Source organism: Necator americanus, chromosome X (genome assembly GCF_031761385.1).
Source record: "Necator americanus strain Aroian chromosome X, whole genome shotgun sequence".
Classification (NCBI taxonomy): Eukaryota; Metazoa; Nematoda; class Chromadorea; order Rhabditida; family Ancylostomatidae; genus Necator; species Necator americanus.
The window spans coordinates 8,042,938-8,058,327 of record NC_087376.1 but is presented as its reverse complement, the minus strand read 5'-3'; the positions used below and the strand labels follow the sequence as shown (position 1 = coordinate 8,058,327).

Here is a 15,390-nt window from a genome sequence, read left to right as displayed (position 1 = left end):
CGGTTCGATTTGTGTTGATTGGTCGCATTGCTCGGTTGGGAGAGTTTGGCATTACGCGTCCCCGGTGGGGGTTTCTGTCTGAGTCTCCATGTCGATGCTCGGCATGGTCTGCCTCCTGCCCCTGTTCTGGATCGCTGTCCCGAGTGTTAAGATCAGTTGTTGTTTCGCTACTTCGATGTGGTCATGAAGGAGATGACTGTTGTCAATAATGATATTCTTCGTATCATCGGCGTCTGAGTGGGACTGTATTATTACCTTCAAGGTTTACGCTATCTGTTCTTCTAGGGATTCCTGTTCGAGCTGACCCATCATACTCGTTTCGTGTATATAGTTCGTCACTCTATCGCGGTTCCGACCAAGCAGTTGCAGTTCGTCTGCGATGCGCCTCTCCAGGAAGTCTTCATCCAGTTGCATGGGGTGTCCATTGGCGTTGTAAGCTGGCATTCGGATTAACTCGTCCCACCAATCCTGAGTCGTAGATCTGAGGGCTACAAGTATTGGTGGTATAGTAAATGGTGTTCTCAGCTGCGTCCTGCTGAACTGTAGTTCCATCTTTATCTTATCGTCCCACAGGCCGAGGTAGTACCCCTTGCTCAAGCGTTGGGACCTAGGCAGGGTGTTCCTGCGGGTCAGAGATTGTACTTGCTCTACAAAGTTAGTCAAGGATGATGAGGCGACATCCAATTGTAATACAATATAATGATCTGGTAACGTAGTTTGTCGGCGTTCGGTAGGAAGTGGAGAGCAGTCCGGAGTTGCTGCACTTGATTCCACACATCCTCTTCGAACTCGGGATCATCGCGATACGAATCAGTGTAGAGAATTTCGACTCTGTGGGACCCGTCCAACCCCATTCCGCAGAATTTCGACTCCGCGGGACCCTTACCACCCCATTCCGCAGAATTTCGACTCTGTGAGACCCGTCCAACCCCACTCCACAGAATTTCGACTCTGCCCGGTACCACTCCATTCCGCAGAATTTCGACTCTGTCCGGTACCACTCCATTCCACAGAATTTCGACTCTGTCCGGTACCACTCCATTCCGCAGAATTTCGACTCTGTCCGGTACCACTCCATTCCACAGAATTTCGACTCTGCGGGACCCGTCCAACCCCAGTGTACAGCATTTCGACTCTGTGGGACCCGTCCAACCCCATCGTACAGAATTTCAACTCTGTGGGGCCCGACCAACCTCAGTGTACAGAATTTCGACTCTGTGGGACCCGTCCAACCCCAGCGTAGAGAATTTCTACTCTGTGGGACTCGTACCACCCCATGCTACGGCATTTCGACTCTATGGGCCCGTCCAACCCCAGTGAAGAGAATTTCGACTCTGTGGGACCCGACCAACCCCAGCGTACAGAATTTCGACTCTGTGGTACCCGTCCAACACCAGTGTAGGGAATTTTGACGCTGTGGTACCCGTCCAACCCCAGTGTACAGCATTTCGACTCTGCGAGACTCGCACCACCCCATTCTACAGCATTTCGACTCTGTGAAACTCGTACCACCCCAGAGTAGAGAATTTTGACGCTGTGGTGCCCGTCCTACCCCAATGTACGGAATTTTGACGCTGTGGGACTCGTAAAACCCCATGCTACGGCATTTCGACTCTGTGGGACCCGACCAACACCAGCGTACAGAATTTCGACTCTGTGGGACCCGTCCAACCCCAGCGTAGAGAATTTCTACTCTGTGGGACTCGTAGCACCCCATGCTACGGCATTTCGACTCTGTGGGACCCGACCAACCCCAGCGTACAGAAGTTCGTCTCTGTGGGACTCGTACCACCCCATGCTACGGCATTTCGACTCTGTGGGACCCGTCCAACCCCATCGTACAGAATTTCAACTCTGTGGTACCCGACCAACCCCAGCGTAGAGAATTTCTACTCTGTGGGACTCGTACCACCCCATATTACGGCATTTCGACTCTGTGGGACCCGTCCAACCCCAGTGTACAGCATTTCGACTCTGCGGGACTCGCACCACCCCATTCTACAGCATTTCGACTCTGTGGGACCCGACCAACACCAGCGTACAGAATTTCGACTCTGTGGGACCCGTCCAACCCCAGCGTACAGAAGTTCGTCTCTGTGGGACTCGTACCACCCCATGCTACAGCATTTCGACTCTGTGGGACCCGACCAACACCAGCGTACAGAATTTCGACTCTGTGGTACCCGTCCAACACCAGTGTACAAAAGTTCGTTTCTGTGGGACCCGTCCAGCCCCATTCCACAGAATTTCGACTCTGTGGGACTCGTACCACCCCATGCTACGACATTTCGACTCTGTGGGACCCGACCAACCCCAGCGTACAGAATTTCGACTCTGTGGTACCCGTCCAACACCAGTGTAGGGAATTCTGACGCTGTGGTACCCGTTCAACCCCAGTGTACAGAATTTCGACTCTGCGAGACTCGTACCACCTCATTCTACAGCATTTCGACTCTGTGGGATCCATCCAACCCCAGTGTAGAGAATTTCTACTCTGTGGGACCCGTCCAAACCTGAAGTGCAGAAGTTCGTCTCTGTGGGACCCGTCCAGCCCCATTCCACAGAATTTCGACTCTGTGAGACTCGCAGCACCCCATTCTACAGCATTTCGACTCTTTGAGACTCGTACCACCCCAGTGTAGAGAATTTTGACGCTGTGGTACCCGTCCTACCCCACTGTACGGAATTTTGACGCTGTGGGACTCGTAAAACCCCATGCTACGGCATTTCGACTCTGTGGGACCCGACCAACACCAGCGTACAGAATTTCGACTCTGTGGGACCCGTCCAACCCCAGCGTAGAGAATTTCTACTCTGTGGGACTCGTAGCACCCCATGCTACGGCATTTCGACTCTGTGGTACCCGACCAACCCCAGCGTACAGAAGTTCGTCTCTGTGGGACTCGTACCACCCCATGCTACGGCATTTCGACTCTGTGGGACCCGTCCAACCCCATCGTACAGAATTTCGACTCTGTGGGACCCGTCCAACCCCAGCGCAGAGAATTTCTACTCTGTGGGACTCGTACCACCCCATGCTACGGCATTTCGACTCTGTGGGACCCGACCAACCCCAGCGTAGAGAATTTCTACTCTGTGGGACTCGTACCACCCCATGCTACGGCATTTCGACTCTATGGGCCCGTCCAACCCCAGTGAAGAGAATTTCGACTCTGTGGGACCCGACCAACCCCAGCGCAGAGAATTTCTACTCTGTGGGACTCGTACCACCCCATGCTACGGCATTTCGACTCTATGGGACCCGTCCAACCCTGGTGTAGAGAATTTCGACTCTGTGGTACCCGTTCAACCCCAGTGTACAGAATTTCGACTCTGCGGGACCCGTCCAACCCCATGCTACGGCATTTCGACTCTGTGGGACCCGACCAACACCAGCGTACAGAATTTCGACTCGGTGGGACCCGTCCAACCTCAGTGTACAGAAGTTCGTTTCTGTGGGACCCGTCCAGCCCCATTCCACAGAATTTCGACTCTGTGGGACTCGTACCACCCCATGCTACGGCATTTCGACTCTGTGGGACCCGTCCAACCCCAGTGTAGAGAATTTCGACTCTGTGGGACCCGACCAACACCAGCGTACAGAATTTCGACTCTGTGGTACCCGTCCAACACCAGTGTACAAAAGTTCGTTTCTGTGGGACCCGTCCAGCCCCATTCCACAGAATTTCGACTCTGTGGGACTCGCACCACTCCATTCTACAGCATTTCGACTCTGTGGGACACGTCCAACCCCATTCCACAGAATTTCGACCATGTCCGGTACCACTCCACTCCACAGAATTTCGACTCTGTGGGACACGTCCAACCCCAGCGTAGAGAATTTCTACTCTGTGGGACTCGTACCACCCCATGCTACGGCATTTCGACTCTGTGGGACCCGTCCAACCCCAGTGTAGAGAATTTCGACTCTGTGGGACCCGTCCAACCCCAGTGTACAGAATTTCGACTCTGTGGGACCCGTCCAAACCTGATGTGCAGAAGTTCGTCCCTGTGGGACCCGTCCAACCCCATCGTACAGAATTTCAACTCTGTGGTACCCGACCAACCCCAGTGTACAAAAGTTCGTTTCTGTGGGACCCGTCCAGCCCCATTCCACAGAATTTCGACTCTGTGGGACTCGTACCACCCCATGCTACGACATTTCGACTCTGTGGGACCCGTCCAACACCAGTGTAGGGAATTTTGACGCTGTGGTACCCGTTCAACCCCAGCGCAGAGAATTTCTACTCTGTGGGACTCCTACCACCCCATGCTACTTCATTTCGACTCTATGGGCCCGTCCAACCCCAGTGAAGAGAATTTCGACTCTGTGGGACCCGACCAACACCAGCGTACAGAATTTCGACTCTGTGGGACCCGTCCAACCCCAGTGTACAGAATTTCGACTCTGTGGGACCCGTCCAACCCCATTCCACAGAATTTCGACTATGTCCGGTACCACTCCACTCCACAGAATTTCGACTCTGTGGGACCCGTCCAACCCCAGCGTAGAGAATTTCTACTCTGTGGGACTCGTACCACCCCATGCTACGGCATTTCGACTCTATGGGCCCGTCCAACCCCAGTGAAGAGAATTTCGACTCTGTGGCACCCGTCCACACCAGTGTAGAGAATTTCGACTCTGCGGGACCCGTCCAACCCCAGTGTACAGCATTTCGACTCTGCGGGACCCGTCCAACCCTAGTGTACAGCATTTCGACTCTGTGGGATCCGTCCAACCCCAGTGTACAGCATTTCGACTCTGCGAGACTCGCACTACCCCATTCCACAGAATTTCGACTCTGTGAGACTCGCACCATCCCATTCTACAGCATTTCGACTCTGTGGGACCCGTCCAACCCCATCGTACAGAATTTCAACTCTGTGGTACCCGACCAACCCCAGCGTAGAGAATTTCTACTCTGTGGGACTCGTACCACCCCATGCTACGGCATTTCGACTCTGTGGGACCCGACCAACCCCAGCGTACAGAATTTCGACTCTGTGGTACCCGTCCAACACCAGTGTAGGGAATTTTGACGCTGTGGTACCCGTTCAACCCCAGTGTACAGAATTTCGACTCTGCGAGACTCGTACCACCTCATTCTACAGCATTTCTACTCTGTGGGACCCGTCCAAACCTGATGTGCAGAAGTTCGTCCCTGTGGGACCCGTCCAGCCCCATTCCACAGAATTTCGACTCTGTCCGGTACCACTCCACTCCACAGAATTTCGACTCTGTGGGACCCGACCAACCCCAGCGCAGAGAATTTCTACTCTGTGGGACTCGTACCACCCCATGCTACGGCATTTCGACTCTATGGGACCCGTCCAACCCTGGTGAAGAGAATTTCGACTCTGTGGCACCCGTCCACACCAGTGTAGAGAATTTCGACTCTGCGGGACCCGTCCTACAGTTTCGACTCTACCTCCATTCTACAGAATTTCGACTCTGTGGGACCCGTCCAACCCCATGCTACAGAATTTCGACTCTGTGGGACCCGACCAACCCAAGCGTACAGAATTTCGACTCTGTGGGACCCGTCCAACCCCAGTGTACAGAATTTCGACTCTGTGGGACCCGTACCAACCCCATTCTACAGAATTTCGACTCTGTGGGACCCGTCCAACCCCATTCTACAGAATTTCGACTCTGTGGGACCCGTACCACCCCATGCTCCACAGAATTTCGACTCTGTCGGGACCCGTCCCACAGAATTTCGACTCTGTGGGACCCGTCCAACCCCAGTGTACAGCATTTCTACTCTGTGGGACTCGTACCACCCCATGCTACGGCATTTCGACTCTGTGGTACCCGTCCAACCCCAGTGTACAGCATTTCGACTCTGCGGGACCCGTCCAACCCCATTCCACAGAATTTCGACTCTGTGGTCCCGTACCACCCCATTCTACAGAAGTTCGTCCCTGTGGGACCCGTCCAGCCCCAGCGTAGAGAATTTCTACTCTGTGGGACTCGTACCACCCCATGCTACGGCATTTCGACTCTGTGGGACCCGACCAACCCAAGCGTACAGAATTTCGTCTCTGTGGGATCCGTCCAACCCCATTCCACAGAATTTCTACTCTGTGGGACTCGTACCACCCCATGCTACGGCATTTCGACTCTGTGGGACCCGACCAACCCCAGTGTACAGCATTTCGACTCTGTGGGATCCGTCCAACCCCAGTGTAGAGAATTTCTACTCTGTGGGACCCGTCCAACCCCAGTGAAGAGAATTTCGACTCTTTGAGACTCGTACCACCCCAGTGTAGAGAATTTTGACGCTGTGGTACCCGTCCTACCCCAGTGTACAGAATTTCGACTCTGTGGGACCCGTACCACCCCATTCTACAGCATTTCGACTCTGTGGGACCCGACCAACCCCAGCGTACAGAATTTCGACTCTGTGGGACCCGTCCAACCCCATGTGTACAGAATTTCGACTCTGTGGGACCCGTCCAACCCCATTCTACAGAATTTCGACTCTGTGGGACCCGTACCAACCCCATTCTACAGAATTTCGACTCTGTGGGACCCGTCCAACCCCATCGTACAGATTTCGACTACCAGCAGAATTTCGACTCTGTGGGACCCGTCCAACCCCAGTGTACAGAATTTCGACTCTCCCCCTTTCGTCTGTGGGACCCGTACCAACCCCAGTGCTACAGAATTTCGACTCTGTGGGACCCGACCAACCCCAGTGTACAGAATTTCGACTCTGTGGGACCCGTCCAACCCCAGTGTACAGAATTTCGACTCTGTGGGACCCGTCCAACCCCATTGTACAGAATTTCTACTCTGTGGGACCCGTCCAGCCCCATTCCACAGAATTTCGACTCTGTGGGACTCGTACCACCCCATGCTACGACATTTCGACTCTGCGGGACCCGTCCAACCCCAGTGTACAGAATTTCGACTCTGTGGTACCCGTCCAACCCCATTCCACAGAATTTCGACTCTGTCCGGTACCACCCCATTCCACAGAATTTCGACTCTGTGGGACCCGTCCAACCCCAGCGTACAGAATTTCGACTCTGCGAGAGCCTTACCACCCCATTCCACAGAATTTCGACTCTGTGGGATCCGTCCAACCCCAGTGTAGAGAATTTCTACTCTGTGGGACCCGTCCAACCCCAGCGTACAGAATTTCGACTCTGTGGGACTCGTACCACCCCATTCTACAGCATTTCGACTCTGTGGGACCCGTCCAACCCCATTGTACAGAATTTCGACTCTGTGGGACCCGTCCAACCCCAGTGTACAGAATTTCGACTCTGTGGGACCCGTACCAACCCCATGCGTACAGAATTTCGACTCTGTGGGACCCGTACCACCCCATCTACCTGTGGGACCCGTCCAACCCCAGTGTAACAGAATTTCGACTCTGTGGGACCCGTCCAGCCCCATTCCACAGAATTTCGACTCTGTGGGACTCGCACCACCCCATTCTACAGCATTTCGACTCTGTGGGACCCGTCCAACCCCAGTCCACAGAATTTCGACTCTGTGGGACCCGTCCATACCCAGTGTAGAGAATTTCTACTCTGCCAGACTCGTACCACCCCATCGTACAGAATTTCGACTCTGTGGGACCCGTCCAACCCCAGTGTACAGAATTTCGACTCTGTGGGACCCGACCAACCCCAGCGTACAGAATTTCGACTCTGTGGGACCCGTCCAACCCCAGTGTACAGAATTTCGACTCTGTGGGACCCGTCCAACCCCATTGTACAGAATTTCGACCCTGTGGGACCCGTCCAGCCCCAGCCTACAGAATTTCTACTCTGTGGGACTCGTACCACCCCATGCTACGGCATTTCGACTCTGCGGGCCCCGTCCAACCCCAGTGTAGAGAATTTCGACTCTGTGAGACTCGCACCACCCCATTCTACAGCATTTCGACTCTGTGGGACCCGTCCAACCCCAGTGTACAGAATTTCGACTCTGTGGGACCCGACCAACCCCAGCGTACAGAATTTCGACTCTGTGGGACCCGTCCAACCCCAGTGTAGAGAATTTCTACTCTGTGGGACCCGTCCAGCCCCATTCCACAGAATTTCGACTCTGTGGGACTCGTACCACCCCATGCTACGACATTTCGACTCTGCGGGACCCGTCCAACCCCATCGTACAGAATTTCAACTCTGTGGTACCCGACCAACCCCAGCGTAGAGAATTTCTACTCTGTGGGACTCGTACCACCCCATGCTACGGCATTTCGACTCTGTGGGACCCGTCCAACACCAGTGTAGGGAATTTCGACTCTGTGGTACCCGTCCAACCCCAGTGTACAGAATTTCGACTCTGCGGGCCCCGTCCAACCCCAGTGTACAGCATTTCGACTCTGCGGGACCCGTCCAACCCCATTCCACAGAATTTCGACTCTGTGGGACTCGTACCACCCCATGCTACGACATTTCGACTCTGCGGGACCCGTCCAACCCCAGTGTACAGCATTTCGACTCTGTGGGACCCGACCAACACCAGCGTACAGAATTTCGACTCTGTGGGACCCGTCCAACCCCAGTGTACAGAATTTCGACTCTGTGGGACCCGTCCAACCCCAGTGTACAGAATTTCGACTCTGTGGGACCCGTCCAACCCCAGTGTAGAGAATTTCTACTCTGTGGGACCCGTCCAACCCCAGTGAAGAGAATTTCGACTCTTTGAGACTCGTACCACCCCAGTGTAGAGAATTTTGACGCTGTGGTACCCGTCCATACCCAGTGTAGAGAATTTCTACTCTGCCAGACTCGTACCACCCCATTCTACAGCATTTCGACTCTGTGGGACCCGTCCAACCCCATTCCACAGAATTTCTACTCTGTGGGACTCGTACCACCCCATGCTACGGCATTTCGACTCTGTGGGACCCGACCAACCCCATCGTACAGAATTTCGTCTCTGTGGGATCCGTCCAACCCCATTCCACAGAATTTCGACTCTGTCCGGTACCACTCCACTCCAAAGAATTTCTACTCTGTGGGACCCGTCCAGCCCCATTCCACAGAATTTCGACTCTGTGGGACTCGTACCACCCATGCTCATCCATCGTACAGAATTTCAACTCTGTGGTACCCGACCAACACCAGTGTAGAGAATTTCGACTCTGCGAGACTCGTACCACCCCATTCTACAGCATTTCGACTCTGTGGGACCCGTCCAACCCCATTCCACAGAATTTCGACTCTGTGGGACCCGTCCAACCCCAGCGTACAGAATTTCAACTCTGTGGTACCCGTCCAACCCCAGTGTACAGAATTTCGACTCTGTGGGACCCGTACCAACCCCATTCTACAGAATTTCGACTCTGTGGGACCCGTACCAACCCATGTCTACAGAATTTCGACTCTATGGGACCCGTCCAACCCCAGTGTACAGAATTTCGACTCTGTGGGACCCGACCAACCCCAGCGTAGAGAATTTCTACTCTGTGGGACTCGTACCACCCCATGCTACGGCATTTCGACTCTGTGGGACCCGACCAACCCCAGCGTACAGAATTTCGACTCTGTGGTACCCGTCCAACACCAGTGTAGGGAATTTTGACGCTGTGGTACCCGTTCAACCCCAGTGTACAGAATTTCGACACTGCGAGACTCGTACCACCTCATTCTACAGCATTTCTACTCTGTGGGACCCGTCCAAACCTGATGTGCAGAAGTTCGTCCCTGTGGGACCCGTCCAACCCCATCGTACAGAATTTCAACTCTGTGGTACCCGACCAAACCTGATGGGCAGAAGTTCGTCCCTGTGGGACCCGTCCAGCCCCAGCGTAGAGAATTTCTACTCTGTGGGACTCGTACCACCCCATGCTACGGCATTTCGACTCTGCGGGCCCCGTCCAACCCCATTCCACAGAATTTCGACTCTGTGGGACCCGACCTACCCCAGCGTAGAGAATTTCTACTCTGCGGGACCCGTCCAACCCCAGTGTACAGAATTTCGACTCTGTGGGACCCGTCCAAGCCCCATTCCACAGAATTTCGACTCTGTGGGACCCGTACCACCCCATTCTACAGCATTTCGACTCTGTGGGATCCATCCAACCCCAGTGTAGAGAATTTCGACTCTGTGGGACCCGTCCAACCCCATTGTACAGAATTTCGACTCTGCGGGACCCGTCCAACCCCAGTGTACAGCATTTCGACTCTGCGGGACCCGTCCGACCCCACTCCACAGAATTTCGACTCTGTGGGACCCGTACCACCCCATTCCACAGAATTTCGACTCTGTGGGACCCGTCCAACCCCAGCGTACAGAATTTCGACTCTGTGGGACCCGTCCAACCCCAGTGTACAGAATTTCGACTCTGTGGGACCCGTACCAACCCCATTCTACAGAATTTCGACTCTGTGGGACCCGTCCAACCCCAGTGTACAGAATTTCGACTCTGTGGGACCCGACCAACCCCAGTGTACAGAATTTCGACTCTGTGGGACCCGTCCAACCCCAGTGTACAGAATTTCGACTCTGTGGGACCCGTCCAACCCCATTCCACAGAATTTCGACTCTGTGGGACCCGTACCACCCCATGCTACAGAATTTCGACTCTGTGGGACCTGTGGGACCCGTCCAACCCCATTCTACAGAATTTCGACTCTGTGGGCCCGTACCAACCCCAGTGCTACAGAATTTCGACTCTGTGGGACCCGTCCAACCCCAGTGTACAGAATTTCGACTCTGTGGGACCCGACCAACCCCAGCGTACAGAATTTCGACTCTGTGGGACCCGTCCAACCCCAGTGTACAGAATTTCGACTCTGTGGGACCCGTCCACCCCTTTCGTAGAGAATTTCGACTCTGCGGGACCCGTCCAACCCCAGTGTACAGCATTTCGACTCTGCGGGACCCGTCCAACCCTAGTGTACAGCATTTCAACTCTGTGGTACCCGACCAACCCCAGCGTAGAGAATTTCTACTCTGTGGGACTCGTACCACCCCATGCTACAGAATTTCGACTCTGTGGGACCCGTCCAACCCCAGTGTACAGAATTTCGACTCTGTGGGACCCGTCCAACCCCATTCCACAGAATTTCGACTCTGTGGGACTCGTACCACCCCCATTCTACAGAATTTCGACTCTGTGGGACCCGTCCAACCCCAGTGTACAGAATTTCGACTCTGTGGGACCCGTCCAACCCCAGTGTACAGAATTTCGACTCTGTGGGACTCGTACCACCCCATTCTACAGGCATTTCGACTCTGTGGGACCCGTCCAACCCCAGTGTACAGAATTTCGACTCTGTGGGACCCGTCCAACCCCAGTGTACAGAATTTCGACTCTGTGGGACTCGTCCAACCCCATTCTACGGCATTTCGACTCTGTGGGACCCGACCAACCCCATTGTACAGAATTTCGACTCTGTGGGACCCGTCCAACCCCAGTGTACAGAATTTCGACTCTGTGGGACCCGTCCAACCCCAGTGTACACAGAATTTCGACTCTGTGGGACCCGTACCAACCCCATGCTACGAGCATTTCGACTCTGTGGGACCCGTCCAACCCCATTCCACAGAATTTCGACTCTGTGGTACCCACTCCACCCCAGCGTACAGAATTTCGACTCTGTGGGACTCGTACCAACCCCATTCTACAGCATTTCGACTCTGTGGGACCCGTCCAACCCCAGTGTACAGAATTTCGACTCTGTGGGACCCGACCAACCCCATTCTACAGAATTTCGACTCTGTGGGACCCGTACCAACCCCAGTGTACAGAATTTCGACTCTGTGGGACCCGTCCAACCCCATTCTACAGAATTTCGACTCTGTGGGACCCGTACCAACCCCATGCGTACAGAATTTCGACTCTGTGGGACCCGTCCAACCCCATCGTACAGAATTTCAACTCTGTGGGACCCGAGCAACCCCAGCGTACAGAATTTCGACTCTGTGGTACCCGTCCAACACCAGTGTACAGAATTTCGACTCTGTGGGACCCGTACCACCCCATTCTACAGAATTTCGACTCTGTGGGACCCGTACCAACCCCAGTGTACAGAATTTCGACTCTGTGGGACCCGTCCAACCCATTCTACAGCATTTCGACCCTGTGGGACCCGACCAACCCCATCGTACAGAATTTCGACACTGTGGGACCCGTCCAACCCCAGTGTACAGAATTTCGACTTTGTGGGACCCGTCCAACCCCAGTGTACAGAATTTTGACGCTGTGGGACTCGTACCACCCCATGCTACGACATTTCGACTCTGCGGGACCCGTCCAACCCCAGTGTACAGCATTTCGACTCTGCGGGACCCGTCCGACCCCAGTGTACAGAATTTCGACTCTGTGGTACCCGTACCACCCCATTCTACAGCATTTCGACTCTTTGGGATCCATCCAACCCCAGTGTAGAGAATTTTGACGCTGTGGTACCCGTCCTACCCCAGTTTACGGCACTTCGACTCTGTGGGACCCGTCCAACCCCAGTGTACAGAAGTTCGTCTCTGTGGGACCCGTACCAAACCCCAGTGTACAGAATTTCGACTCTGTGGGACCCGTCCAACCCCATCGTACAGAATTTCGACTCTGTGGGACCCGTACCAACCCCATCCTACAGCATTTCGACTCTATGGGCCCGTCCAACCCCAGTGAAGAGAATTTCGACTCTGTGGGACCCGACCAACCCCAGCGTACAGCATTTCTACTCTGTGGGACTCGTACCACCCCATGCTACGGCATTTCGACTCTGTGGGACCCGACCAACCCCAGCGTACAGAATTTCGACTCTGTGGTACCCGTCCAACACCAGTGTAGGGAATTTTGACGCTGTGGTACCCGTTCAACCCCAGTGTACAGAATTTCGACTCTGCGAGACTCGTACCACCCCATTCTACAGCATTTCTACTCTGTGGGACCCGTCCAAACCTGATGTGCAGAAGTTCGTCCCTGTGGGACCCGTCCAGCCCCATTCCACAGAATTTCGACTATGTCCGGTACCACTCCACTCCACAGAATTTCGACTCTGTGGGATCCGTCCAACCCCAGCGTAGAGAATTTCGACTCTGCGAGACTCGCACCACCCCATTCTACAGCATTTCGACTCTGTGGGATCCATCCAACCCCAGTGTAGAGAATTTCGACTCTGTGGGACCCGACCAACCCCAGCGTAGAGAATTTCTACTCTGTGGGACTCGTACCACCCCAGTGTACAGCATTTCGACTCTGCGGGACCCGTCCAACCCCATTCCACAGAATTTCGACTATGTCCGGTACCACTCCACTCCACAGAATTTCGACTCTGTGGGACCCGTCCGACCCCATTCCACAGAATTTCGACTCTGTGGGACTCGTACCACCCCATTCTACAGCATTTCGACTCTGTGGGACCCGTCCAACCCCATAGAATTTCGACTCTGCGGGACCCGTCCAACCCCATTCTACAGCATTTCGACTCTGTGGGACCCGTCCAGCCCCATTCCACAGAATTTCGACTCTGTGGGACTCGCACCACCCCATTCTACATCATTTCGACTCTGTGGCACACGTCCAGCCCCATTCCACAGAATTTCGACTCTGTGGGACCCGACCAACACCAGCGTACAGAATTTCGACTCTGTGGTACCCGTCCAACACCAGTGTACAGAATTTCGACTCTGCGAGACTCGTACCACCTCATTCTACAGCATTTCGACTCTGTGGGACCCGTCCAACCCCATTCCACAGAATTTCGACTTTGTGGGACCCGTCCAACCCCAGTGTACAGAATTTCGACTCTGTGGGACCCGTCCAACCCCAGTGTACAGAATTTCTACTCTGTGGGACCCGTCCAACCCCATTCCACAGAATTTCGACTCTGTGGGACCCGTCCAACCCCATCGTACAGAATTTCGACTCTGTGGGACCCGTCCAACCCCAGTGTACAGAATTTCGACTTTGTGGGACCCGTCCAACCCCAGTGTACAGAATTTTGACGCTGTGGGACTCGTACCACCCCATGCTACGACATTTCGACTCTGCGGGACCCGTCCAACCCCAGTGTACAGCATTTCGACTCTGCGGGACCCGTCCGACCCCATTCCACAGAATTTCGACTCTGTGGGACCCGTCCAACCCCAGCGTAGAGAATTTCGACTCTGCGGGACCCGTCCAACCCCAGTCTACAGAATTTCGACTCTGTGGGACTCGTACCACCCCATTGCTACGGCATTTCGACTCTGTGGTACCCGTCCTACCCCAGTATACGGCACTTCGACTCTGTGGCACACGTCCAGCCCCATTCCACAGAATTTCGACTCTGTGAGACTCGTACCAAACCAGTGTAGAGAATTTTGACTCTGTGGGACCCGTCCAACCCAAGCGTACAGAATTTCGTCTCTCTGGGATCCGTCCAACCCCATTCCACAGAATTTCGACTCTGTGGGACTCGTACCAACCCCATTCTACAGAATTTCGACTCTGTGGTACCCGTCCAACACCAGTGTAGAGAATTTTGACGCAGTGGTACCCGACCAACCCAGCGTAGAGAATTTCTACTCTGTGGGACTCGTACCACCCCATGCTACGGCATTTCGACTCTGTGGGACCCGACCAACCCCAGCGTACAGAATTTCGACTCTGTGGGACCCGACCAACCCCAGCGTACAGAATTTCGACTCTGTGGTACCCGTTCAACCCCAGTGTACAGAATTTCGACTCTGCGAGACTCGTACCACCTCATTCTACAGCATTTCTACTCTGTGGGACCCGTCCAAACCTGATGTGCAGAAGTTCGTCCCTGTGGGACCCGTCCAACCCCAGTGTAGAGAATTTCTACTCTGTGGGACTCGTACCACCCCATGCTACGGCATTTCGACTCTGTGGGACCCGACCAACCCAAGCGTACAGAATTTCGTCTCTGTGGGATCCGTCCAACCCCATTCCACAGAATTTCGACTCTGTGAGACTCGTACCAAACCAGTGTAGAGAATTTTGACTCTGTGGGACCCGTTCAACCCCAGTTTACAGAATTTGGACTCTGCGAGACTCGTACCACCTCATTCTACAGCATTTCGACTCTGTGGGACCCGACCAACCCCATCGTACAGAATTTCGACTCTGTGGGACCCGTCCAACCCCATTCTACAGAATTTCGACTTTGTGGGACCCGTCCAACCCCAGTGTACAGAATTTCGACTCTGCGGGACCCGTCCAACCCTGGTGAAGAGAATTTCGACTCTGCGGGACCCGTCCAACCCTGGTGAAGAGAATTTCGACTCTGCGGGACTCGCACTACCCCATTCCACAGAATTTCGACTCTGTGAGACTCGCACCATCCCATTCTACAGCATTTCGACTCTGTGGGACCCGTCCAACCCCATCGTACAGAATTTCAACTCTGTGGTACCCGACCAACCCCAAGTGTACAGAATTTCGACTCTGTGGGACCGTACCACCCCATTCC

At 54.2% G+C, this 15,390-nt stretch overlaps 2 protein-coding genes across 2 annotated transcripts; both read right to left on the bottom strand.

The window, feature by feature from the left end:
* Positions 1-264: 264 nt before the first annotated feature.
* On the bottom strand, positions 265-552 carry RB195_021803 (uncharacterized protein; the record flags this gene model as incomplete). The annotated part of the gene is made up of 1 exon (XM_064208704.1): positions 265-552. The coding sequence occupies one exon, from the start codon at positions 550-552 to the stop codon at positions 265-267; it is 288 nt and encodes a 95-aa protein (XP_064064585.1).
* A 7,628-nt stretch (positions 553-8,180) lies between these two features.
* On the bottom strand, positions 8,181-8,768 carry RB195_021802 (uncharacterized protein; the record flags this gene model as incomplete). Its single annotated transcript, XM_064208703.1, has 1 exon — positions 8,181-8,768. The coding sequence occupies one exon, from the start codon at positions 8,766-8,768 to the stop codon at positions 8,181-8,183; it is 588 nt and encodes a 195-aa protein (XP_064064584.1).
* Positions 8,769-15,390: the final 6,622 nt, after the last annotated feature.